The sequence below is a fragment of the Gobio gobio genome (assembly GCF_949357685.1).
Source record: "Gobio gobio genome assembly, chromosome: 17".
Lineage (NCBI taxonomy): Eukaryota > Metazoa > Chordata > Actinopteri > Cypriniformes > Gobionidae > Gobio > Gobio gobio.
The window spans coordinates 8,818,030-8,844,206 of record NC_137110.1 but is presented as its reverse complement, the minus strand read 5'-3'; the positions used below and the strand labels follow the sequence as shown (position 1 = coordinate 8,844,206).

Here is a 26,177-nt window from a genome sequence, read left to right as displayed (position 1 = left end):
AAGTAGGACAAATAAAAATAGACGATTGTTGACATACAGTAAGAGCACAGAGCTGTAGAATTAATGTGGATTGCACAGCCGACACATTTTTTTTTTTTTAGTTAATCTTAAAATCTCAGAAATCTTGGCAACATTTTTGAGATCTCTTCTAAAACTCTGAGGTGTTTACTATTGATAACTAGCATATTTTTCTAAGGAAAAAATCTGAGAAGCAGAACACTTAAAGGGGTGGTAAACCACGATTTCACTTTTCTAACTTTAGCTAGTGTGTAATGTTGCTGTTTGAGCATAAACAACATCTGCAAAGTTACAACGTTCAAAGTTTAAAGCAAAGGGAGGTATTTGCTTATAAAGAAATCAATTTCTAAGGACTACAGCAAACGGCCGGTAGGCGACTACCAGAGGTGGACAGTTACTAAGTACATTTACTTGAGTACTGTACTTAAGTACACTTTTTGAGTATCTGTACTTTCCTTGAGTAGTATTTTTTTCTGGAAACTTTTTACTTCACTACATTTGAAAGACAAATATCGTACTTTTTACTCCACTACATTTCTATCAAGGACCTTGAAGTAGAAAGTCGTAGCCGCTTTGAAAGTCAGTGGATGATTCGTTGTTTTTTTTGTGCAGACAGCCTATCAGTAATCACTCTTGTAGGATCACATGAAGTTCAATGATTTCCAAGTATTTTTTGAACACTAATCAATTGATGGCAAAATAGAAGGTGGCAGTTCCCAGACGCAGTGTGCGTAACAATGGTCATACTTAAAAGTTAACATTCAGTAGAACAGACGTAGATAAGTCTGAAAAAGTGCGACGACACAAAAGTGCACAGAAAGCTGCCTCTCAGACGCCAGAAGTACTGAATTTTAGTTCTACTAATTCTACTAAAATCTTATTATAGACTAAAACTAAAACGATTCAGATGCCTAAAATGTTATAGTCAAAAGACTATGACTAAAACTAAATTAAAAATTTGCTTTCAAAATTAACATTGGTATGAAGTATGATTGGTCAAATGATTTTTATAGATTTACCCGCCAAGTTGCCATAGCCTTGTGGATCCAGCGCTAACGCATAGGTAATGTTCGACAATGATGTTAGTTAGCATGCAAAAACGTAGTTGGGCTAATAACATTAACTGAAGTCCTTTCAGAAATGTTTTTTACATAATCCTATCAACAATTACACAATGCAGAAGACTTTCTTTTCTAGTATGATTTTGACTTTGATAAGAGCTTTGTAACTTTTAAACAAGTATTTAAAGGAGTGCAAGGTATGCTAGCATGTCAGATGGAGCATGACTGACTGGCTTAAACGACCATGATGGAACAGCGTGCATTCATACAACAATGCAACAATAATAAAATAATGCGTTTACTTTTACTTTTGATACTTAAGTACTTTTAAAAGCAAGTACTTCTGTACTCTTACTTAAGTAAAAATCTATCTTTACAACTTACACTTGTAATTGAGTAATATTTAACCAGTAGTACTTTTACTTTTACTCAAGTAATGGAGTTGTGTACTTTGTCCACCTCTGGCGACTACAGACATTCCTCCAGGGTTTCTGACATCACCAGCCCCAATATTTACATAAACCCCTCCTCCGAGAATATTAAATAAGGGGGGGGGGGGGGGGGCATTTTGTATCGCTGCGGGGAAGCGTTGGAGTGTTGTTGCCGCAATGCAGATGAAACGCTGTCATTTTCATCCGGATTGCAGGTCCACTTTGTTCAGCCTTCCTAGGGACGGGGGTGCGTTGCAGTGCGTTTAACATACAACATGTTATATGCATGTGTGTATGAGACAGAGGGGAACAGGTCGCATTTGCAGCAGATATATGCTGCCCATCATAAGGAGAAGTTGGAGGAGAAGACCGGAAAATGTGACATAATAGACAATATTCGTCTGTATTTGCAATACACGAGCCGCGGTTCAGCTGCGTCAGACAAACACTGCCAGTGTGTGAATGCCAACGGGCACGCGCGGCTCCCGCTGCACATTTCACGGAGGAAAGCTTCCACAATCTTTGCGAGTTCATTGAAGGATTTGCACAACGGCTTGTCCTGAAAGATGGATTTAAAAACAGAAGCTGTTTACGGGCCACAACCTGTAAGTTTGATTTATGATCGGCGATGTGTTTTCCTGTAATAGTTCGTATTGTTAATTGATTAGAGCTTTTATGTATTGTTTATCTACAGGCATGCTAAACATGGTTCTGTGTTTGATTTGGCTACTAGTAGAGCCAATGTTTAGTGTTCATTTTGGGTTAATAGTTCTTGCGACAGATATTTGGCTATAATCGTTCTAAAAATACAAAAGTAACAGTGCCTTTCAGTAGCGATCACTACAGATCTGCAGTCTTTACTCTTGAGGACTGAACAGGTTGAACAGGTTCTGCTCGATCATCTTCACTAAAATTGTCTGGGTCTGATTCGGGCTCAAATTTGTATGGTTTTACTGACGCCATTGTTTCTAATACTACCCAAAGCACAGCCTCCAGGTAAGGGGCGTGACATTTCCGACAAACGTGCACTAGGCGGTTACACACTGGGCCAGCTAACCAATCTGAGCCCATTGCGTATTTTTGAGGGACCGGCTTCATACAACCAGGAAACCGTCAGACCGTTTTTAAAAGGAGGGACAGAGCAGTGTAGAATAAAGGTAAAATATATGAAAAATAATGCAATTTTTTAAAAACGAAGCATGAACAACACGTTACAGTACACCTGCGCAAATAATTTTTTTACCACCCCAATAGTTCTGTAAATGATTTCAGTCCTTAGGTTAACTTCAACCATGACCTCTCTCCAAAGATGTCAGCAGATGTGTCTATAATACCTGGATTTTGATGGCAGTTTCTCATCTGGCGGAAAAGATAATACAATATCTAATTCAAAATCAAGTTCTGCATTCATGCTCGGTGTTATTTTAGTATTATATACTATAATAGTTGCTACTCATATTTTGTTTGAAATAGTGCTGTGCGATATGGACAAAAAATACTATCACGATTTTTTGATTAATATTACGATTTCGAAATTTGAATCAATATTTCCTTACACACATACTTCATCTGTATATTTTTTTTGGAAGCCGGCTTTATTGGCAATATTTGTGGGCACCATATCTTTGCATAAATGATACGTGACGGCGTCTGTTATTTCTTTATGCCTTTTTGAACTCTTTTCGTATGTTGTGCAGTCCTGCAAATGCCTGTATTATTCACCTGGTTCAGAATGTGCCATTGTTTTGTAAACATGCACTAGACGGACGTCTTTAACCCATGCGCTCTATATCTTTTGTAGCATTTAGTGCATGACAGTGTTCTACATAGTGCTCAAGTTCAACTTTTAAGAAATGCATGTCCAGACCTGCATCTCGTGTTATTAACCCTCAAAAACGCCTTCTGTGTGAAGGGCTCTTTATACTCTGTTTTGCACCAATGATAGTTTGACAGGTTTTGCAAATGACCTGGCTCTGATACATCATCTCTCCTGTATCCAAAATATTCCCAAACCACAGATGTTGATTTTTGATCCTGCTCTCAGTGCCCTGAATTCACCTTCCCTATTTCTGTGCTTTCTTCAATGTCATAACGGTACACCCACTCTGGAGTGCGTTTCCCATACAACGATGTAAATTGCATCTAACTACCATACTGTCACAATGGTGGAGCAGTGGTTCTCAACACAATTGTTTTCAAAAGAAAAACAGACATGGCATCATTTGGGTACTCTGTGTATTTTATTGCTTTTCAAGTAGAATGTACATAAATGGGAAAAAACCCTGCTCTGCTTAAAAATATGTATTCCCTCTCCCTCTGCATTTTCTTTTTGCTGAGGAGAGGCGGAGCTTAGCCTGCCTTTTATCTAGCTGTCTGTGCAGACCAGTATTGCCAACTTAGAGACTTTTCAGACCCCTTTAGCGTCTTTTTTAGCGCAAAAAGCGCCCAGTGACAATCTAATAATAATAATAATTTGTTACATTTATATAGCGCTTTTTTTAGACACTCAAAACGCTTTACATAGAAGGGGGAATCTCCTCATCCACCACCAATGTGCAGCATCCACCTGGATGATGCGACGGCAGCCATATTGCGCCAGAATGCCCACCACACACCAGCTGATTGGTGGAGAGGAGCCAGAGAGATGAAGCCAATCTTATATATATATCTTATACATATATGGGGATGATTAGGAGGCCATAATGGGCAGAGGCCAATGGGCAAATTTGGCCAGGATGCCGGGGTTACACCCCTACTCTTTATCAAAGGACATCCTAGGATTTTTAATGAACACAGAGAGTCAGGACCTCAGTTTAACGTCTCATCCGAAGAACGAATCTCTATCTATCTATCTATCTATCTATCTATCTATCTATCTATCTATCTATCTATCTATCTATCTATCTATCTATCTATCTATCTATCTATCTATCTATCTATCTATCTATCTATCTATCTATCTATCTATCTATCTATCTATCTATCTATCCATCTATCCATCTATCCATCTATCCATCCATCCATCCCTCCATCCCTCCATCCATCCACCTTCATCTATCAAAAACAGATGAGAGATTAGGTTAAATATAGATAGATTTTATATGGAATAGATAATAAATACCTGGTCTCCTCCAATATGGGTGAGACTGGGCGTCCCATATGATAGGGAAGCCTTGGAGCGGGCTTTAGTTCCAAAAGGTTGAGAACCTTTATATTAGAGTATCCATAGAAGGAATTCACAACAAGAACGTAGGATAAGCAACAAAGCAAAACTGCCACTTAATCTCAACTAAAAGACTCTGTTTCTTCCAGGATACCAATACATCAAACGAAGAAGAGGATACAGATGAAGACAGCTCGCTAGAGTCAGTAAAGTCCAACAGGTGAGTCCAGCAGAGCGAGTATAATGGACGCGACCAGGCTAAGAAGTGCTTGAGAGAGCAATATAAGTTGTGTCGTTGATTGCGTTGTTACAGATGATGGTAATCAGAGCTCTGATGATTGTGAGCGGAGGGGAGGTGCGAAGGGATCTGGCGCACTTGTGATAAGTACAATGCATCGTTGAAGAAATCAACTAATCACAACTTTTTTTCTGAAACCGTATTTTCCCAAATTTTTCGTCCAACCACGTTGGTTAATGATGTCACGCAGGTGGTGGAGTAATAACTTAGTAATCGTTTTAAGATCTTTTTTTTTGTTGCTATAAATTACAGAAATGGTATCTGAGGACTAATTTTTTTCCCCCCAGTTATTTAGCTTTATTTCCAGAATCAATCATAGGCTCGTTCTTACATAATAGAGCACATACACACATTCACACTCTTTACTCACACCCTTGCTTTAAATCTCTTGACAAACTAAAAGACGTACATTAAATTTGTAGAAATTCCGATTAAATCACACAGCCCTATTTTTAAAATCGCTTTTTTTATATTTTTAGTTTCATTTTAATTATAGTTACATTTTTAATACTTTTATGGGCTTGTATTATATATATAAAAAAAAAGAAAAAAAAGACCAATGTTGTTAGAAATTTCCATCAATTGAAATAAAATTAAATATAATTATTAGATTAAAAAACTTAAACTTAAAAAACTTAAAAATTAGAAATAAAATATAAAATAAGTTGAAGTAGCCTATACTTAAATTATTAATACTATAACTAAAGTAAAAAAATAAATAAAATAATATATAAACTTACTTGACAGCCCTAATATATATATATATATATATATATATATATATATATATATATATATATATATATATATATATATATATATATATATATATATATATATATATATATATATATATATATATATATATATATATATATATATATATATATTAGTGCTGTCAGTTAAACGCGTTATTAACGACGTTAACGCAAACCTATTTTAACGGCGTCAATTTTTTTATCGCGAGATTAACGTTCTTTTTGGTCTAACAAACTTTGTAGTTTTTTCACATGCTGTTGCAGCAACTAGTAACGTTAGAAAAACTACAACACCACTCCGGATGTAGCTAGACCGGAAACAAAACATCAGGCACGCTGCGGCTGCCCACACTTGTTTTGGGCCATTAAAAGAGTAGACGTGGATGGCAAGCGTGAGACGCCGAAATGAGAAACGTATTATGCCATGGTTTAACTCAGGGGTCTTCAACTAAAAGTGCTTGTCTTGAGCGCTGCTTTCTGCTCTGGTGGTGCATTCACACCGGACGCGAATGAAGCGTTTTGCGCGAGTGATTTAAGTCAATGCAAAGACGCAAATAGACATTCTGCGGCGCGAATTAAGCGGCGTGCATGTCGCGTCATTCGCGTCCGGTGTGAACGCACCTGCATGCTTGACCGCGCGTCTGGGTCTGAACGTAACAGTGAGCATTGCAACGTTAACTGTTTCATTAGCCTACGTCAAAAGGCTTCGCGGTCCGGATTTGGACCGGAGTCCGCTAGTTGGCGACCCCTGGTTTAACTGCACTATAGGCGGAGTCCTAGTTTACCTTGCATGTGCACTTTGTAATTTTATTTTGTATCACCCTGTTTTGATCCCTTAGAAAGGGCTGTTGAAGGGGCTGTTTGTGCAACAAAGTATTTTTTTTCACCCTTTTATTGATGGACAGTGTTACATTGTGTGAGCGATTATTTGCTCCAAGTGTGAATGACTGCTTCAAGTGAGAATGTTGGTGTGAAATCGAACACTACAGTATGCCAATGTTGTTTTCAATAAAACAAACATTTGAACAAAGCAAGCCGATCCACTTTTCTATGTTGATAAGAGCATTAAAATAAGAAAAAATAATGGGACAAAAAGAAATCAAGGGACATTTAGAATAAAAAAAAATGTGCGATTAATTGTGATTAATTGTGAGTTAACTATGGCATTAATGCGATTAATCGCGATTAAATATTTTAATCGTTTGACAGCACTAATATATATATATATATATATATATATATATATATATATATATATATATATATATATATATATATATATATATATATATATATATATATATATATATATATATATATATATATATATATATATATATATATATATATATATTTATTTATATATTATTTTATTTCTTTTTTTTACTTTAGTTATAGTATTAATAATTTAAGTATAGGCTACTTCAACTTATTTTATATTTTATTTCTAATTTTTAAGTTTTTTAAGTTTAAGTTTTTTAATCTAATATTTATATTTAATTTTATTTCAATTGATGGAAATTTCTAACAACATTGGTCTTTTTTTTCTTTTCTTTTTTAGACAATCCATGAGTCATAAATGTCCCTGTGATGAATTACACTGCAGAATAATGACGCACACATTTCCATGCCATTCATTAGTGTCCATCTTGAACAGTGACATGTGAAAAATGAGTCAATTTAATGCTTTTAGGAGCACAAAACAAATATAATGAAACATTTGGCATTTATAAGTCTTAAAATGCTCTCAAATGGAACAATTGAGATATAAAAAAGAGCCCGTTTGCAATATTTTTCTGTGACACCTGAAATCAGCACAAAATCTTACTTTTGCCTTATACAATATTGCTTACTATTAATAGTTGTGGAATACAATAAAACCACAATGCAAAGTCCAAAATCTGCAGGCAATAAACACTGATTTAAAAAATGCATCGTAAGATAACTTGTTTACAATCCAATTTCACTTGGATCATGCAGAAAGTAAATTCACAGCCTTTATAAGCCCAGTGTGGCTCTGCGGAGATGCTGAGCTGATTGTATAAGCATTATGAGACACTTAGTGAAATACATAAATGTTTAACTGCACAATCTAGCTTGAGCTAATCTTATTCCACTGCTCAAAATGCCACAGAGACACTAATCATTCTAGGACACCCCTCAACACGGACACTTCAATCCTTCTGGTTCCCAGAAGCCCTTGAGCTAATGGCTCTCAGAGCTGCTCAGAGACACAGATGGGTTCAATTAAAAAGCACTTGGGTGTTAAATGAGGGGAATAGGTGTCCCAGGAGAAGAGCAACACTGGAGAAACAATGGTTCATCTTCAACTAGCTAAAGTCTTATTCAACAACTGATATTAACGACCAAAAGAGTGGTAACTTTTAAGGTTCTGCTAAAGAGGCAAGAAAGGCTGAGCCTCCTCAAAAACGTATTTACAGCATCCCTGGAAAGTTCAGTAATGGACCGCCACCGGGTCAGCTCACAGCAAAAGGTGCTACAGCTATTGAAGTGCTTTAAATTTGTGGTTCATCTGGAGATATTGATGCCTGGAGAAGCTTGGATTTCTTTTCGGATCAAACTAGCATTCCGTTCCTCAACAAAGTATAATTTCTAAAGTTAAACTAGGATGTTGGTCCTTGAATTTGAGTGCTATCGCATAATTATCTGGTTACAGGCTTCACACGATTAAGCATAAATTACTAAAGGATCATTTCTATGGAGGATTAGGAGTGCTGCCTAAAAATACAAAGAATGAATCAATTATGAAATCATAAAATAATGAGTTAATATAATGTTTTCTTCCACATGCCAATCAAGCTAAAAAATATACCATTGCAGAATTCATTATGTGAGAGCAACCAATGAACTTTCAAGATATGCCCCTTTGGAATATTAAGGCTACTAACAAAAATTATAGTCACAATTTATAAATTTAAATCTGTAGCATGCCAAGTATATATACTTATCAATTTGAAAAGAGATATATTTCCACCAACGTTCAAAAGTTTGGGCTCGGTAAGAAATTTTTGTTTTTTTTAAGAAGTCTCTTCTCACCAAGGGAGCATTTATTGGATCAAAAATAGAGTGAAAACAGCAATATTTTCTTCAGTGTCACCTGATCCTTCAGAGTTCATTCTAATATAAATTTACAAGAAAATATTATCAACTTTGAAAACATTTGAGCCATAATACATTTCATTTATCAGGATTCTTTGACGAATAGAACGTTTGGGTAACACTTTGCTTTAAGGTGACGTATTACACATTAATATATGGACATACCATAGTAATAATAGTAAATTATGCATAATAACAAGTAACTAACCCTAAACCAAACCCTAACTTAATAGTAAGTAGGCCTACATATAGTTCATTAATATTACTCAGTACTTAGAGTAAGTACAATGTAACTACGTTACCTTAAAAAAAAGTATAACCAAAGTCTGAAATAAAAAAAATTTGTAAGATTTTAAATGTCTTTCCTGTACCTTTTAAATGCATCCCTACTGAATAAAATAATTTCTTAATATATATATATAATTTGATGACTAATTTCATCCTTTTATTTTTAGTGGCACTCCAATAAGTCTTCCATAGAAAACAGAACAATTAAAAAGAAAAAAGTAAGTTGGATATATGTAGTATGCACACACACAAAAAGAAGCAGCTCGTCTATTTTTAATAGTTGGTTGTCAAAGGAAAAAGAAAAAGACAGTTGAACATCAGGAAGAAATAAATGAAGAGAAGACAGTTGTTTGATATTCCTACCCCTTCTCCGACTGACTCCGACTGAACCTAAGGCCATGCTGGGATATAACTGGATTAGAGCAAAGAGGAGTGAAATGTTAAATCTGCCAAACCTTTAGAAGAGTCGGAGCAGGTGAAGGCGGAAAGGACTTGACAAGACCAGGACGTTCTAACGGGTCAGATATTCGTGGGATTCGGCCATCTTGTTTCCTGTGGACAAACATAAAAACTCAGAACTTAAACATGTTCAGTAACAACTCGCAATAAGATCATTCACATTTTGTCACAAGTGTTCGTCTGAAGATCAAATTATAAATGCTCAGTATCATCGACTGTTCTATCTGAGAAGGAATTGATTAGTTAGTATGCAATACAAGATGCTGAAAGAGACACAGGTGTGTGCGTGTGTGAATGCAGACTGCAGTATGGCTCAATGACACACTGCACTGAGAAGAATAAAGCCCTCGGTTTTTGTTTCCTCCCTCCGTTGGCCTGTAATTTGACTCAAGCCAGTGGCTCGGTTCAAACACATTATTTCACATCACATCGAATGCTCTCAGCTCACGTAGCTTTTAACAGCCGATCCTAAATCAATTAAAACTCCCCAGCCATTTGGCACACAATCTGTTCCTCCATGCCAGTCTGGACGAATACGAATGTCTGTCTGAAGGCACGTATGGGTTTTACTGCTTTGTTTTACGAGTTGATGATGATCCATCCATCTCAATGATTCAAGTCAGATGACTGTTTTATTCTTACATTGAATTTTGCTTGAGGTTGTCCAACAGTTAATGGGAAAACAGGACTGATGAATGAATGTGAGTTTTGTTCTAAAATATCTATAATAAACTATCTAGCATGAAAGTATTAAAACTAGGGGTGTAACGATTAATCTACTACATCGATGTATCGATTTATTTTCTTATGATCTAACTACATCGATCTGTGCTCGGCAAGTTGGCCTTCCGGACGACATATATCGATCTAACATCGTTTTAAAAGGTAATCAATCGATTGTATCGATCATAGGAAATAACGCATTGGATTTAAGCACGTCAGACTTTATATGGATGTTTTTTCTTAGCACTTTTAATGATAAAGGCGTTAAACGTTACTCGATTCAGTCTGCCTATCTGTGACATCATTGCAACGCACCAGCAGCAGCGCTCATTGAAATGAATGGGATTGTGTCGCTTTGTCGCTGCGTGTCGCTGGCGGTGTGAACGGGGCTTGAGAAAACAAAACATAGCATGGCGCATGGCAGAGGAGAAGCCAACGAGCGAGAAATTATCAAGCCACCAAGAGAAAGAGCTACCTGTACTTTCAACCCTTGCTTGTTACCTATGCATTGTGCATTCCTGACACCAGTGTGCCAGCAGAGCGAGTTTTTAGTACTGCTGGCGACATAGTGAACGCACAGAGAAGTGTTCTGCGGTCAGATCATGTTGATATTGTTGAAAAAGAAATCTGTAGAGTCATTGAAGAGTAGTTGGTACATTTTATCTTTTGTTAAATATTGTTTGTTTATTAAACTGAGAGTAGTAGCAGGTTTCGCCAGTTTATTCAACCTGAAGAAATGTTGGTTGCACTTTATTTTTTATATTAATATTGTATTTGTATTATTTTAATGTTGAAAAATAACAGCAAAAGTAGCAGGTAAACCTACTATTAATTAAATCTGAAGAGAAGTTAGTTGCACTTTATTTTTGATATTAATATTGTATTTGTATTATTTTAATGTTGAAAAACAACAGCAAAAGTAGCAGGTAAACCTACTATTAATTAAACCTGAAGAGAAGTTAGTTGCACTTTATTTTTGATATTAATATTGTAATATTAATATGTTGGATAAAAGCAGAAGTAGCAGGTTAACCTACTGTTGAAATGTTGGTTGCACTTACTGTGCTTTTATTGAAAATGTATTGAATATTGAAAATGAGAGCAGAAAAGGTTTACTTCCTGTTAATTCAACCTAAACTGTTGGTTGCACTTTATTCAAATAAAATTTGAATGCATTTGCCATTAATTGTTGTTTACTTGTTTGTTTATATCCATAATTAATTGATACCTGATTCCCTTACAAGAAACAACAGGAATCTAGGAAACTTCACCTGCACTGACCAGTATCCAGATATTTATTTCAGTCACACAATTTTTGGCTAAAAAGTTACTGAATCGATTTCAAGTCACTGAATCGTTTCGGATCGTATCGTTCTAAATGAACCAAAATCGTCCTTGAATCGTATCGATAACCTCAAATCGTGATATGAATCGTATCGTTGTTAAAACGAATCGTTACACCCCTAATTAAAACGCATTTGAAGGGTTAGTTCGCCCAAAAAGGAAAACTCTGTCATTAATTACTCTCCCTCATGTCGTTCCAAACCCGTAAGAGTTTTGTTCATCTTCGGAACACAAATGAAGATATTTTTGATGAAAACTGAGAGCTTTCTGTCCCTCCATTGACAGCTACGCAAATGACACTTTGACCTTCAAAAAGTTAATTCAAGAGTCATCATCTTTATATGACGAACAGTTTTAATTTAGGCTTTTTTCACATTTAAACATTGATCAGAGAACAAGAACAGAAGCTCAACCGAACGTGCTTGATGCACAAGATAAAACCTCTTGCAGAAGCTCAAACGTTCAGCGTAACATGAAAATGAACCTCATTGGTTCTTACGGAAGCTCAAACGTGCTGCATAACACGAGAATGAACCTCATTGGTTCTTGCGGAAGCTCAAACGTCCTGTGTAACATGAAAATGAACCTCATTGGTTCTTGCAGAAGCTCAAACGTGCTGCGTAACATGAGAATTAACCTCATTGGTTCTTGCAGAAGCTCAAACGTGCTGCGTAACATGAGAATGAACCTCATTGGTTCTTGCAGAAGCTTAAAGGGATAGTTCACCAAAAATTCTGTCATCACTTACTCACCCTCAAGTTGTTCCAAACCTGTATGAGTTTCTTTGTTTTGCTGAACACAAAAGAAGATATTTTGAAGAATGTTTGTAACCAAGCAGATAGAGCAACTATTGACTACCATAGTATTTTTTTCCCTACTATGGTAGTCAATTGTTGCTATATCTGCTTGGTTACAAATATTTTTCAAAATATCTTCTTTTGTGTTCAGCAAAACAAAGAAACTCATACTGGTTTTGAACCACTTGAGGGTGAGTAAGTGATGACAGAATTAAAATTTAGCGACCTCTGGAGGGAGACCTTCAGCATTTTATTCACTGTTGGTGTGAATACACCTTCAGATGGCAAACCCACACTGTCGGACGGATATTGCATCCAAAACTGGCAAGAGATTCTCAAAACGGCAAACTCCAATGTTATTGGCTGACTTTGCACAATTCCCAGGAGTCAGAGTTGGCAAAGTTTTGTAGCGTCTGCTTATGCTGCACAGAAAAGTGACAATTTGCATACTGTTAAAAAAAAACCAAATGAAACTGAGGTCACCCTAGAAAGCAGGACAAAAAGGCGTTTCGGTTTGTCAAGGGATGTCAGATGCCAACAACATCATGTCTTGTCACCAAAGGCGCAGCAATGTTACAGAGCTGCCAACTCTCACGCATTGGCCGTGAGACACACGCATTTGATTGGTTTCACACGCTCACACGCCACACCCCCGATTTCTCACGCTGAAGTGCCAACCCGGTCTGTCAAATGCCTGAAAGATGAGTTTATCTATATATCTATATCTACATGTTGAGCCGATCATGCTTTCGGTGAGGGGGTTCAAGATAAATGGGCAAATAAATACGGCGTTGCGCGACCTAAAGCTACACACTGTTTTGGGTTCTGACGAGAACGAGCCTGTAATGAGCGAAGTGGAGCGGTGACGCTCAGAGGTGCGTTTCCCGAAAGTGTCGTTCGCTAACTATGGTCACAAGCTCCGTCATAATAAACATAGTTAAACGAGTCGTGTTTCCCGAAACCATAGTTCCAACGAACATTCGCAAACAGCATCACAAAGTTGATTTGCATACATTTTGTTCATGCACTGATGTTAAATTTGTAGCCATTTTGCACTTGGGCAGCCAGTTTGAGATATAGGCTATATTTGAGTATTGTGTGTAATGATTCTGACAGTTTTTTTCCATTGAAATGACTGGGGGAAAGTGTCCCAATAACCCTGAATGCCTTTACTCTTTGAAATCATAATTATTGCATTATGAAGCTTGAAACCCCAAATTTTACAACATTCTTCATGAACAATTATTCAGTTATTTGTAACAATCTCATTGTAAAAAAGAAGAAGAAAAAGAAACATGGTTTCAATGTAGCCAGCTACTTTTTGATAGTAACTTGTAGTGTAGCTATTTTCAAAAGGGTAGCTTGAATATAACTTAACTACTCAAAGTAGTTTTTACTACAACACTGTTTTTTTAGACCAGCCACAGCAAAAAAAGAACCACATAACAGACAGAAGAGCAACAGACAGGACAGACAGTTATTTTCCTTTTTCTTCCCTGTAAAAGTATGCTGTAGGTTGATGTATAATCAATTTGCTCTATTTAGACAAAACCATGCCTCTACATAGTGCTTTAAAATTATGTGTGTGTGTGTGTGTGTGTGTGTGTCTATAGGATATACTGTATACAAAGCGTCATATAGATGCATTTTGTCTTAATAGAAATAATTAATTATCAACCTTATCTATCAAAGGCAAAAAAGAAATCAACAACAAAAGCCAATACTACCCCATTCAAATGCTGATGCAGAGAGAGTGTTTTCTGTGATGTGTGTGTGTGTATATAGCTATTATATATATATATATATATATATATATATATATATATATATATATATATATATATATATATATATATATATATATATATATATATATATATATATATATATATATATATAGCTATTATTATAATATTATTATTTATTTTATTTTTTGTTGCAATTTTTGCTTTGTTCGCGGCAAAATTTTGGTTGGCCCCACCAAATCTCACTCTAAGTTTTTTTCAAAAGTTGGCAGCTCTGATGTTTTGTTAGATCTTTACCTCTTGAGGATCGCCAGGGCTGACTCACTTCATTAGCCTGATGACAGGTTATGTGCTGAAAAGCCCCTCAAGTCGCTGGGGAGTTTTGACAGCGGAACAAGCTGTTGATTCGTCATAGCACATAAGCCGAGCTTGACTGAGATGTGACACAAGAGGCTGATATAACACACAGAATGCCAGTGACATTCCCATAGAGACAGTGAGTGTGGGCATTTGCATTTTTAAGATGAACATCACATGAAAAGGCTCTAAAAATATTGAATCCATGCATTTAATTAACCTTGTATTTTCTGATCCATTTCACAAACGTTCACCTAAATTGCGCTGTTCCTATCTGTGTGTAGCACCTACAGCTCTGCATAACCTTTCAAAGCACGTTATAAAGAAGTCTCTGCACCTGACTCGTTTCATTTGAAGAGGTTAGCAAATCGTAACAGAGTGCAGTCTTAAAGGTACAGTAGCAAAAACCGAAGGATCATGTGACACTGGAGACTTCTTTCAAAAAACATTACATTGCGTGATCTTTAAAAATCAAACATATGACACATTGACAGTGCTATGCTCTACCAACTGAGCAACAAGAACACTGATATACAAAATAAAATGATTTAAAAAGTATAATATGACCCATTTAAGACCTACACTGGGCAAGGGTTAGGAAAGGCTCAGGATTTACACAAAAAATGCAAAGCAGAGCTGCTCCCTGGGTCTGTCAGGTGCACCTGCTAATACAAATGAATTTGACTGCGTTTACATGAATTAGCAATAAGCTATCTGACACTAGCAAAGAACTACAGAACAGAGTGTACATTAAGAGACAATCATGGCTAAACATAACAATTAGATGACCTGGAGAGACGCTGTACTTTCTTTTCAAATAAAACCCAATCCTAAAATCATCACTTAGGGTAAGTGTGATCTAGGTGAAAACCACAAAGGAAATCAAGATGATTTACTGAAACACTTACATGCAAATACTGAAGATGCCAACGATATTCCTAACATTATATACAATGCTTATATATAAAATGTTCAGATATCATGAAGCAAAATAATGTATTTTCATTTGGTTATCAGCTATGACATCCTGTATTTAATGTTAATATTAGAAGAGTTAACCGTTCAAAACCTATTAAACACACTTAAATCTAAACTACAAGTTTGCAAGAAATCAGTACAGAGTCAACGAGAAATGGTATTGGAGCATCGCTACCAAAAACAACAACATGCCCCCAAAACAAGCCCACACACACGAGCGGCTCGCTCATCTTCATCTCAACCTGCTCCACAAATACAGTCTGACACCTCAGCTGTCTGCCTCCCACTACGACCACCTGAGCTTCACACCAGCAGAAGACAGGCAATCTAATGATGGAGTGAGAGAGAGAGAGTGAGACACATTACTTACTTGTATGCATGCACAGACGACAAATCGGCGCTGAGCAATCTGTTCTGCAGCTCCAAACTAAATGGGCAGGTGATGGACAGAGCTCTCGCTTCCCTATGGTTCCCTCCCTCCCTTTCTCTCGCTCTCTTTCATTCTCCCAAATCTTTCTGTTTCTTTCCCTCCCCCTGGCTTCTCTCACCATTTCATGACTCACTCGTCTTCTCTCTCGCCTTTTTGGGTTATCAGCACAGCTTTCAAACCAGTTGGAGGTTTCTGCATCTCTTCATCTGACCTTTTTTGACATTTCTCCGATCTTTCTTTCTCATGGCAATATTTCTTTCCCCACGGCATTCATTCATTCTGCTGATGAAAGTGCTGCTTTCGGCTAATAAAATAGTGACAATTGTTTTACTCACCCTTCATGTCATTCCAAACCCAAGAAACTTTCTTTCTGCTATGGAACACAAAAGGACCCTGATTGGGGACTGAGGATCACGATGAATCCTCAAGCAAATACTTTTCTATACTCCACAAGACATTAGAGGGCAGAACTGAGTCGTGTCATTTACAGGACATTCGCTCGGATAGAAGAAGAAAAATAGCGGATCCATTATTGCATGCAAAGTTTGGAACAAGAACCAAAACAAAACCAATGTTTTTTTCTAGGAACAGCATGTTGTTTTCCACACTCTTTTTCGACTAGTGCAAAATACAACACAACTGTGTATTGCCAGCTAGTGGTCTCTTCTGTCTCAACATTCACCTTGTGCATGCGCTGTTGTACACACACAGCACGGACACGAATACTCACACTTGAGAGCACGTGCACGCGACAGGAAATAAATGCGCAAGACCCACGTCTAAAAATGGCAAAGCGAAGTGCACTGAACGCACACTAAACCAACACTATCTTGAATACCTTTGGAGTGGTATTCGAAACTAAGCGTATCCCATCATGCATCATTTTCGGGACCTCGCGTGCCCCGAAATCAGGAGATGTTGAGGAAAACATTCTACTTAGTTAAATTAATTCGATATTACAAATAATTTGGTAGTAAAACGTAAAGTGTTGCACATTTTATTTGTGCAAAGATGAGTATATATGTGTATTTTGTTCAACTTTTGCTACTGCTTTTTATAACTTAAAGGATTAGTTCACTTTAAAATGAAAATTACTCCACGTTTTAATCACCCTCAAGCCATCCTAGGTGTATATGACTTTCTTCTTTCAGACGAATAACATCTGAGTTATATTACAAAAGTCCAGGCTAATCGAAGCATTAGAATAGCATTAATAGTTGCTCTGATGAACACAATCAGAGTTATATTAATACATATCCTGATGTTTCCAAGCTTTATAATGGCAGTGAACGTGGCTCACAAGTTTGAAGCTCAAAAAAGTGCATCCATCCATCATAAACGTACTCCACGCAGCTCCGGGGGGTTAATAAATATCTTCTGAAGCGATCCGTTTGGTAAGAAAAATATCCATATTTAACAACTTATAAAGTAAAATATCTTCCACCAGACCACCTTCTGTATTTAAACTTACGGAAAAAACGTGAACTGCGAGAGGCGTTACACTTTCTTCGTAAGTTGAATATGGAAGGCAGTCTGGCGGAAGCTAGATATTTTACTTTATAATATAGTAATATATTTATAATAAATATGGATATTTTCCTTACAAAAACCCATTGATTCAATTCAGAAGGCCTTTTTTTGAGCTTCAAACTTGCGAGCCCCGTTCACTGCCATTATAAAGCTTGGAAACATCAGGATATTTATTAAAATAACTCTGATTGTGTTCATCAGAAAGAAGAATGTCATATACACCTAGGATGGCTTGAGGGTGAGTAAATCATGGGGTAATTTTCATTTTAAAGTGAACTAATCTTTTCCTTAGAAGCACCACAATTTTTAAACTGTGTCTTCTGTTATAGGGAATACTGAACGGACATTTAGAAGTTTATTTTAAAATTAATTTAAATTAATTTTAAAAAGTATTGAAAATCAAAATAAAGCTCTGTAAACACATGCATTTTTGCAGCACTATAAGTGTGTCCCATCGGGTAATCAAATCTTCAACACACACTTGCATTCTTCACACCTACTTGAACACTTGGGCCAAATACAGGAAATAAGTTGCGTAAGTATAGACAAGTGGTCAAGTACAAAGACCACAAGGGTGTGTATTTGGACAGGCCCATAGAGCTGCACAATGATGGTGTGCGCGAACGTCCTCCGACCATCCTAATGACGTATACACATCACAAGAACAGAGCACGACCGTCACAGACACCAAAGTATATTTTAGGCTTTTAAGCTTTGCAAAAGCCTCATAAGTGTCATACCATTACAAAACTTGTGTGCTATACTTACAAGATTCATGAACAAATACTTCTTTTGAAATGAATCTATAGATCCAGTTCTCAAAACTGGTCATATTGATCTGGTCAAAAGTAATGTAACGATATGAGAATGGGTAAATTCATAACTAAAAGAAAGAAATATTACCTGCACGTTTGCTTTTAAAATGCCTTGTACTATCAAATGACCATTGTAAGCGGCGACTACAAATAATACAACTTATGACAAGTCAAATTATTTTCTGTGGTAACTGACAGCATGTCACAGATGTCACAGTTCAGTTTTAAACGTAAAATATTCTCTGTGTGTGTGTGTGTGTGTGTGTGTGTGTGTGTGTGTGTGTGTGTGTGTGTGTGTGTGTGTGTGTGTGTGTGTGTGTGTGTGTGTGTGTGTGTGTGTGTGTGTGTGTGTGTGTGTGTGTGTGTAATTCAAGGCTCTTATGTAGTTTTAAAAGGATTCTATCTGTCAAGCCTACAATTAGCCCACTCAGCCCTCCAAACTACCTCAAACGGACTCACTGCCAATCCCAAAACATTCCCACAGCTGCAGGCAAACTGAGCCGAAGGACCATCTCAGATGGGAACATCCTTCCCATCAGTCCTTAGTTTATGCAGCAGCAGTAATGGGGTAGTAAAATCTCACAAAATAAAACAGTACTTTTTCCCACTATACACCAAAACTTAGGAAAAATACCAAATGAGATCACTTTACAATCTTGATTGCTTTAAAATAATTCGCTTTTTTAGCAATGTATGTTAAAAATCATCTACACAGCATGCACACTCTTCACTTGTCTTGTTACATGACATGTGGCTGAGAAAGAGCATAAATAAAAGCAGCAAACAATAAAACAAACAGTATCTGCATTATTTATTCATGAGTGGTGCATGGAAATCAAATAGAGCCACATGGCCACATCTATCAATGTTACAACTTACAGTGTCTAGTTCATTATACTTCATCTAACCACTTTGCATTTACTTGTTATTTAACTAATGGAAAGAAATCAAGTTGAAACTCCAAGTACTCTCTAAAGCGAGGAAATCTCTGTAACTCATTAGACTCTATATTACTGTGCTCAGATTAGAAAGTTAACGGAAACATAATTGAGAACTCCATTAAGTCCTCTAAGGTATGAAAAATCAATCTCTTGCGCAGTTAAACTTTCCTTTATGATGTCAATCACGCTACAATATTCAAAGTTCTTGCACACAACTCTTACCAAAGGTGGTGCACTTTAAGTAGAACAGCGTCGGAAAAGCTCAACCTTCTCTCAACCTTCCCCAACATGTTTCTCAGCAGCTCCACGCAAACGGACAGCAGCAAATGAACCAGGTCTCTTCTCTCCAAAGCTTTTCTGTCCAAACCCAAGTGGACAGAGACTCAGAGACAGTTGAAGTTTCACTCCTGGCTCTTGGAGAAGTGGAGAAGTCAAACCTGTTTTCATGTATTCTCTCCATAAATGGTTCTCACTCTGCCCACAGCAGGAGGGTCCGGGACAGGTTTCAGGTTAACAAACAAAACCAGCCTCAAGGGCTAGAATAACTGACTATGGAAATGAAAAGAGATTTCCTTTTGTCATGTCATGGGAAGTATCCAGTCATACATTAGAGCCCTATGAAATCTGTTTTATTTTTCCCAAATTCCTTTTTTTAACTCCATTTTAATGGTTAAATTAAATGCTAGTAATCAAAAAGCATGTCTAATCAAGTTAAATCATGAAACATATACAAGTTAACAACAATTTATTAAAGGTTTAACAAAAATGACATGTTTATGGCCCTATTAAATACTTTTCTTTCCTCTTAAATTACGTTTTATTTTTTTTACCAAATTCTGCATGTTCTTTTTTAAGTTTTCTGGATTACATTTGAATAGTTTATTTAAATCAACATATTTAATCAAATTAAACGTATAATCAAAAAGCGTGTCTAATTAATTGAATTCATAAAAACAACAATTTATTTATTTTATTTTATTGATTCCCCCCAATTTCCAAAGCAAAATTCGGACGGGATTAGTTTTACATGGGTAGATGGAGTAGTGTAATTTTACCACAGGACATTTGTATTATTAACGGCCAATTCGCAGAGGATAATAAATCTCAGTAAAACTAGCAGAAGTAAGAGGGGTAACTCGATTTACGCAGCGCCGTCACCTCCATGTCGTCATGTGCGTCATTGCTTCACGATATCATGCGCACAAACACAAATAATCTATATATAACCTATATATAACAGTTAAGTCTGGTTGAACGATTTATTAAATACATTCATTAAATTCTGATGGTAATAGGCACTTACCTAAAGCTAAAATATGTTTTGTGCCTCTGACAAGTGCTTTTGACCTTTTTTTTATCTGAATGGTAAGCAGAAAACACTTGAGGTTTGCCACAGACTTGTCCCACCACCTAGAACGCAACTGAATGCTTTTTCAAGCCCTCCATACTTGAAAAAACTAATTTTAAACAGGAAATGACAGAATATTCACATACATATTTACAGTGGATCTATTCGCATGGGATTAGTATTACCTGATGTAATTTTTCCAGACCTTTACAAAAGGTAAAAGTCGCAAAAAATGAGGACTGAGATGGCACATTCGGACAGGACTAAAATCACTGAGAAGCTCTGATAATAATTACTTTACCCCACCCCTCCATGGTAAACTAACCCCGTCCGAATACGGCTTAAAACAGCAACAACAACAAAATTTGAGCTTTAAGAAAACTCCCCTCTAGTTGAACTCAGACTGGGCTATCAGGTAACAACGGCGGTTGTAGACCCTCACCCTGTTTGTTTTCTCAAATGGCTAGTTTTACACTAAAAACAGTCTGAATGGATTTTGTATTTGTAAAATTGCATTTCAGTAGGGGAGTATAGCCATAATAATAATAATTAAAATAAAAAATACTACTTTACAATGATATTTTTGAATATGACAGACAAACAGATACAATAGATAAAAAGATAGATAAATAGATACAAATTTATATGCATTATAATATAAAATAATACAATTAAATAATACATTAAATGAGCATAATTACTATAGAAACATTCAGTTAAAATTAACAAGAAAATATTACATTATAACAATAAAATATTTTTACCAATTTACCATATTATCCATTTGCCAGTTTTTTCTTTCAAGAAAATGTCATTGAAGAGTTCATAATATGAGAGAGGAATTTGAGATATTAAGGCTGCCAACATAAATTGGAAAATTAAGTCAAAGGTTTTACAATTTTATTTTTAAATTAATATTTTGAAATAATATTAATTAATTAAATTAATATAAACTGATTCCATCCTTTTTTAGTGGAACTCCCAGAATAAAGCCTTGCATAAAAGTCAACAGAACAACAAGATATTAAAAAGAAATTTGGATATATGTAGTACGCACACACAGACACACACATATGGATGGGGTAAAAACAACAGGGGAAAACACAGAATAATAGAGTTCCCAGGGGGAAATGAAGTTCAACATCCTGACGGGCCCATCACTGTTGCTCAAGCACCTGATGTCAGGTTGAGCTGAGTTTCACTTCCTGTGTGGAGATTCCACTTGCCCTCTTTGTTATATCACAATCATACAGACCCAAACCTGCAGCTCTTCTCACTCAATCCAATGTGAAGATGTCATTTACAGATACTAAATGGATATTGAGAATGCCGATAATGTAGGATTCAGAGTATTGACAAGGGAAGCGAAAACATCATGCGGTTCTAACATAACCCATTACCCCATGCAAAAGAGTTTTTTCTCATCTCTGACCAACTATAGTTCCCACGTCCTCTAACAATTCCAGACTCTGCAATGCAGCAAGAAATTGAAATGTAATCAATCTGTTCCATTGTAAACCCCACCAACTAAAGTTCCAGTCTGCTCTCCTGCTTTTCAGACCTCAGGTAAGAGGAAATGTGTTTTCCAGAGCTCCACAGCGCCATATATCAGTGCACATTTTTTCAATGCCACCTTAAATGTTTCAAAGAACATTTTAATAATCTCTTTTAGACTGAAGCACATTGTGCTAAAGCACAGATCTCTCGGGGTATACTTATCCTGTCAACTTAGATGACTTAAATGATGTCGCTGTGAGACATAGCTTACTAACGTCCCCCAAAGCTGTCCTCACTAGACCAGTGTCCTCACGGAATCCTAACAAAACATAGCACTTGGCTTTATCCTATGGTAACAAGACTTAATAGAAACAATTATTTATTCCAAAACCACTTAAATGATTCAAAGTGTCCACTTATCGTCCACAAATAAATATGATGGCATTATCATTAGTGATCTGACAATATTTAACCATTCTGAGACATTGCATTGACTAATAACCATTTCTGCTTGTCCGATTATTAGAAATGGTAGTTCAATGTATAAACGACAGCTTCATCAATGGACAATAAATATTTTGTTTTCAAATTTAGCTAAGTTTTAGTAAATATTGTAATAACACACACAAAAAAAGTTTAATAGGCAGGGGTTTGTTAAAACAAATATTATGAGCAATAAAAAATATAATGAAAAAAAAAAACAGTCAAGTTAAACAAAACAAAACAAAAATTTTCAACTTTCTGTTAAACAAAACATGTTTAATAGGCAGGGCTTGTTAAAATAAATATGCGCAATAAAATAAATAAATAATAAATAAATAAAAAAACGGAGTGACTCTTCACATCCAGTACAAATAGTGTGCCTTGTTGGCAAGTGCTATTCGCACTAGCTCCACCTAACAATGCCTGTTTGGGCCAAACAAGATTTTAAAAAAAGCCCATATTTCAACGTCTTCAGGGGTGAAGTCAGTAAAGCGTAAGGTTTAAGGATCTTGGTTTTGACGAGATCGACTCGGGTTCCAATCCGCCTTTTGCAGAGCTCGCTCTTCTCCCTTTTCTCCTCACAAATCACATCGGAAAGGCATTTACTTTCAATAAAAATAAAGACAATTTTCTAAATGTGGAAATAAAGTGCCTAAGGAAATGTTTAATAATAATAAAAGCATTTATTTTGGGTGTGTAGGGTTAGGGGTTGGCGTAGGTGTAGGGAGGGCTTTTATTGTCCCATTAAGGCAGCATCCATTTAATAATTTTAATACAAATAATAACTTACACTCTATGTTATTATTGCATCCTGTTAATGTACAACAATACTGAGGTGCAAATAGCATGTATCTGTCCAAATAAAGTATAAATTACATGTAATTACTATTTACACATATTGCAAAGAACTGTTACTTTTATATGGTAAATGGACTGCATATAGCGCTTTAAACAGACCCATGGCCATCCAAAGCGCTTTACATATTGCCTCACAATCACACACCAACAACAGTGTCAGCCATGCAAGGCACCATCCAGCTCATTGGGAGCAGCTCATCGTGTCTTGCTCATGGACACCTCAACACTTGGTCAGGTGGAACTGGGGATTGAACCACCAACCTTCCGGTTTGTAGACAACCTACATAAACCACTGAGCCACTGCCGCCCAAATGGTGTAAATAGCATCTATTGTTTTTTCACTTAGTGCAGATAGCCGCTGCCATAAAAAAATTATTTAAATAAAATAAAACCCAAAGTCAACTTAACAACTTAAAACGAAACAAGCCGGTACAACTTAAAACAAAACAAAATAAGTTAAATTATTGAAATTAAGTTAAGTAATTTGGTGTACCATAAATACCATGGTATTTAAACATGATAATCATTCAGTACCATGGTGCAAAGCACCAGAGTGTTAACATTATCCTTTCAGAGTAATTTATCCAACCTATGCTGCATCAACAGCATCACTTAAAAGCGTCCCTGTTCTCTCTAGCAACTTTCATCCCGAGCACTTGCTCGTCCCATGAGAAAGGACGTGGCGACACAACATCCAGCGCACAGCTTTTACTTTCGCCTCCATACGCCCCTTTACACTCTGTTTCTGATAAATCTGAGAGCTGTCTTAACAATTTTCTCAAGGCCTGCAAGATGAAGAGCAGCCTACATGGGCCACGTCTCGGCAGCTGTAACAGCGGAGACATTCACGCCATGCAGAAGAGAATACCAAGCTGATGTGTAATACTGATCTGAATAGGTCTAATCATAAAAGCATTGTGTCTCTAAACAGCACAGGCTCTGACAGCGGCAGTGGGCGTATATGAGAGGAAGTGTTCGGACGCAAAGTGCAGTGAAATTCCAAACATGCACAACAAAAGAGCCCTTGACAAGGCAAACGGTGAAATGAATAACTGCGCTTTAACCTGTTGTTACAGTCTGTTCATTACTGTATACTGTGTTTGAGGAGAATGTTGCCTAAATGTGTTTTTGAAAATAGAGTGTTATATTTTTATACTTCCAAAGATAATTAATCTGGGTGATATTTGATCATTTTGAGATTCTCGAACTGATCAATAACTGTGCCTACTTAAATAAATAACAGAACTGGTTATATAATCAACCATAAAACGGAATGGAAAGGGAAATTGCGTGTTCTCAAATGTAGCAAATGTTTAAAAAAATATGGTATTTTAAAAGAAAAATATAAAAAAAGAAAAATGAAAATCCATAATAGCCATGCATAATTATATGTACAGTACGAGTAATATGCCAAAGTTTAATATAGCAGTAATAGTAATACTGTTAAAACAACTGTACAGTGCAAATAGACATATCTAGCGATTTCATATTCAAGGGTTAACTATATCTAGATGTTTATCTGAAATCAAACCTCAGGATAATGGTACTTAATGTGTTACTTCATGTTTTATGCAACAAAAGCGAGCTGTTGAAACACTTATGGCCTAAGTATGTGAAAGCGAAAAAGAGAAAAAGTCAAAGAGACGGGGATATAAAGGAGGAAAACAGAGAAAACAATTGTAAGAAAAAAAAGAATAGTATAAAGATAGCTAAAATAAAGATAGTTTTTCATGTGCACCATTTCTCTTGGGTCTCTCGTCGCATTAGCATGCACTGCGGTGCACATTTGGGATAATACACGCGGAGTGAAACCGAGGTCCCGGCATAATTACATTTCAGGCATTCGCCCTCTCCCTTCACGTTCCCTCTTCTCTCCAGACACATCCTCTTCACAGCCATTATGAACCAGCTTTACACATAACCAGCTCCCCCTGTAGTAATAACGCTGTCAGTCAAGCAGGCGTAAAACTTTCCACCAGCAGTAGGGTGGGGGTGACTGAGGCCAAAGCGATCTCAGAGTTTGCTTGTATTTGTGTGGTAACCGGATTCAACCTGCCTTCACACATCCACTCACACACGATTACAGTACTTGCAGTGACCTTTACGGTTATGGAATGTGATGACGAAGTTTGTGCCTTGTATCCAAACTCCAAGTGTACAATGGGGGAAAAATATTATGACATGAAAGGCATAAGTTTATTTCACACTGCAATAGCGCCTAAGGGGTTTTGGTGCACTATATATATATATATATATATATATATATATATATATATATATATATATATATATATATATATATATATATATATATATATATATATATATATATATATATATATATATATATATATATATATATATATATATATATATATATATATATATATATAATACGAATATTATGTTCAAACCTTTTATTAAAACAAACGTTATTACAACAAGAAACTAGATTATTACACATTATTAACACTTTTTTTTTTTTTTTTACATTTTCAAGAATTTTTAAGACCAAAACATAATACTAATTAAAAATTCAAATTAAATACACACCTCAGCGCCTAGTATCAAAGTATACAGTTGTGTGTGTGTTTGTGTTTTATAATATATAAAATATTTTATTAACATGCACTAATTAGTTTTAGTTTTTTTCTAAAAACACATATACATACATACATATATATATATTATATATATATATATATATATATATATATATATATATATATATATAT

General features: G+C 36.1%; 1 protein-coding gene across 3 annotated transcripts in view; it reads right to left on the bottom strand.

Annotated features, from left to right (window-relative positions):
- rap1gapb (RAP1 GTPase activating protein b) overlaps window positions 1–26,177 on the bottom strand; it is a 67,703-nt gene that overhangs the window by 36,303 nt on the left and 5,223 nt on the right. For all 3 annotated transcript variants that reach the window (XR_013818270.1, XM_079840266.1, XM_079840267.1), the window contains exon 3: window positions 9,593–9,689. Coding sequence is in view for 2 of the 3 variants with exons in the window: in XM_079840266.1 (XP_079696392.1) it covers window positions 9,593–9,689 (97 nt within the window). In the remaining variant the exon portion in view is untranslated. The remainder of the gene's footprint in view (window positions 1–9,592; window positions 9,690–26,177) is intronic.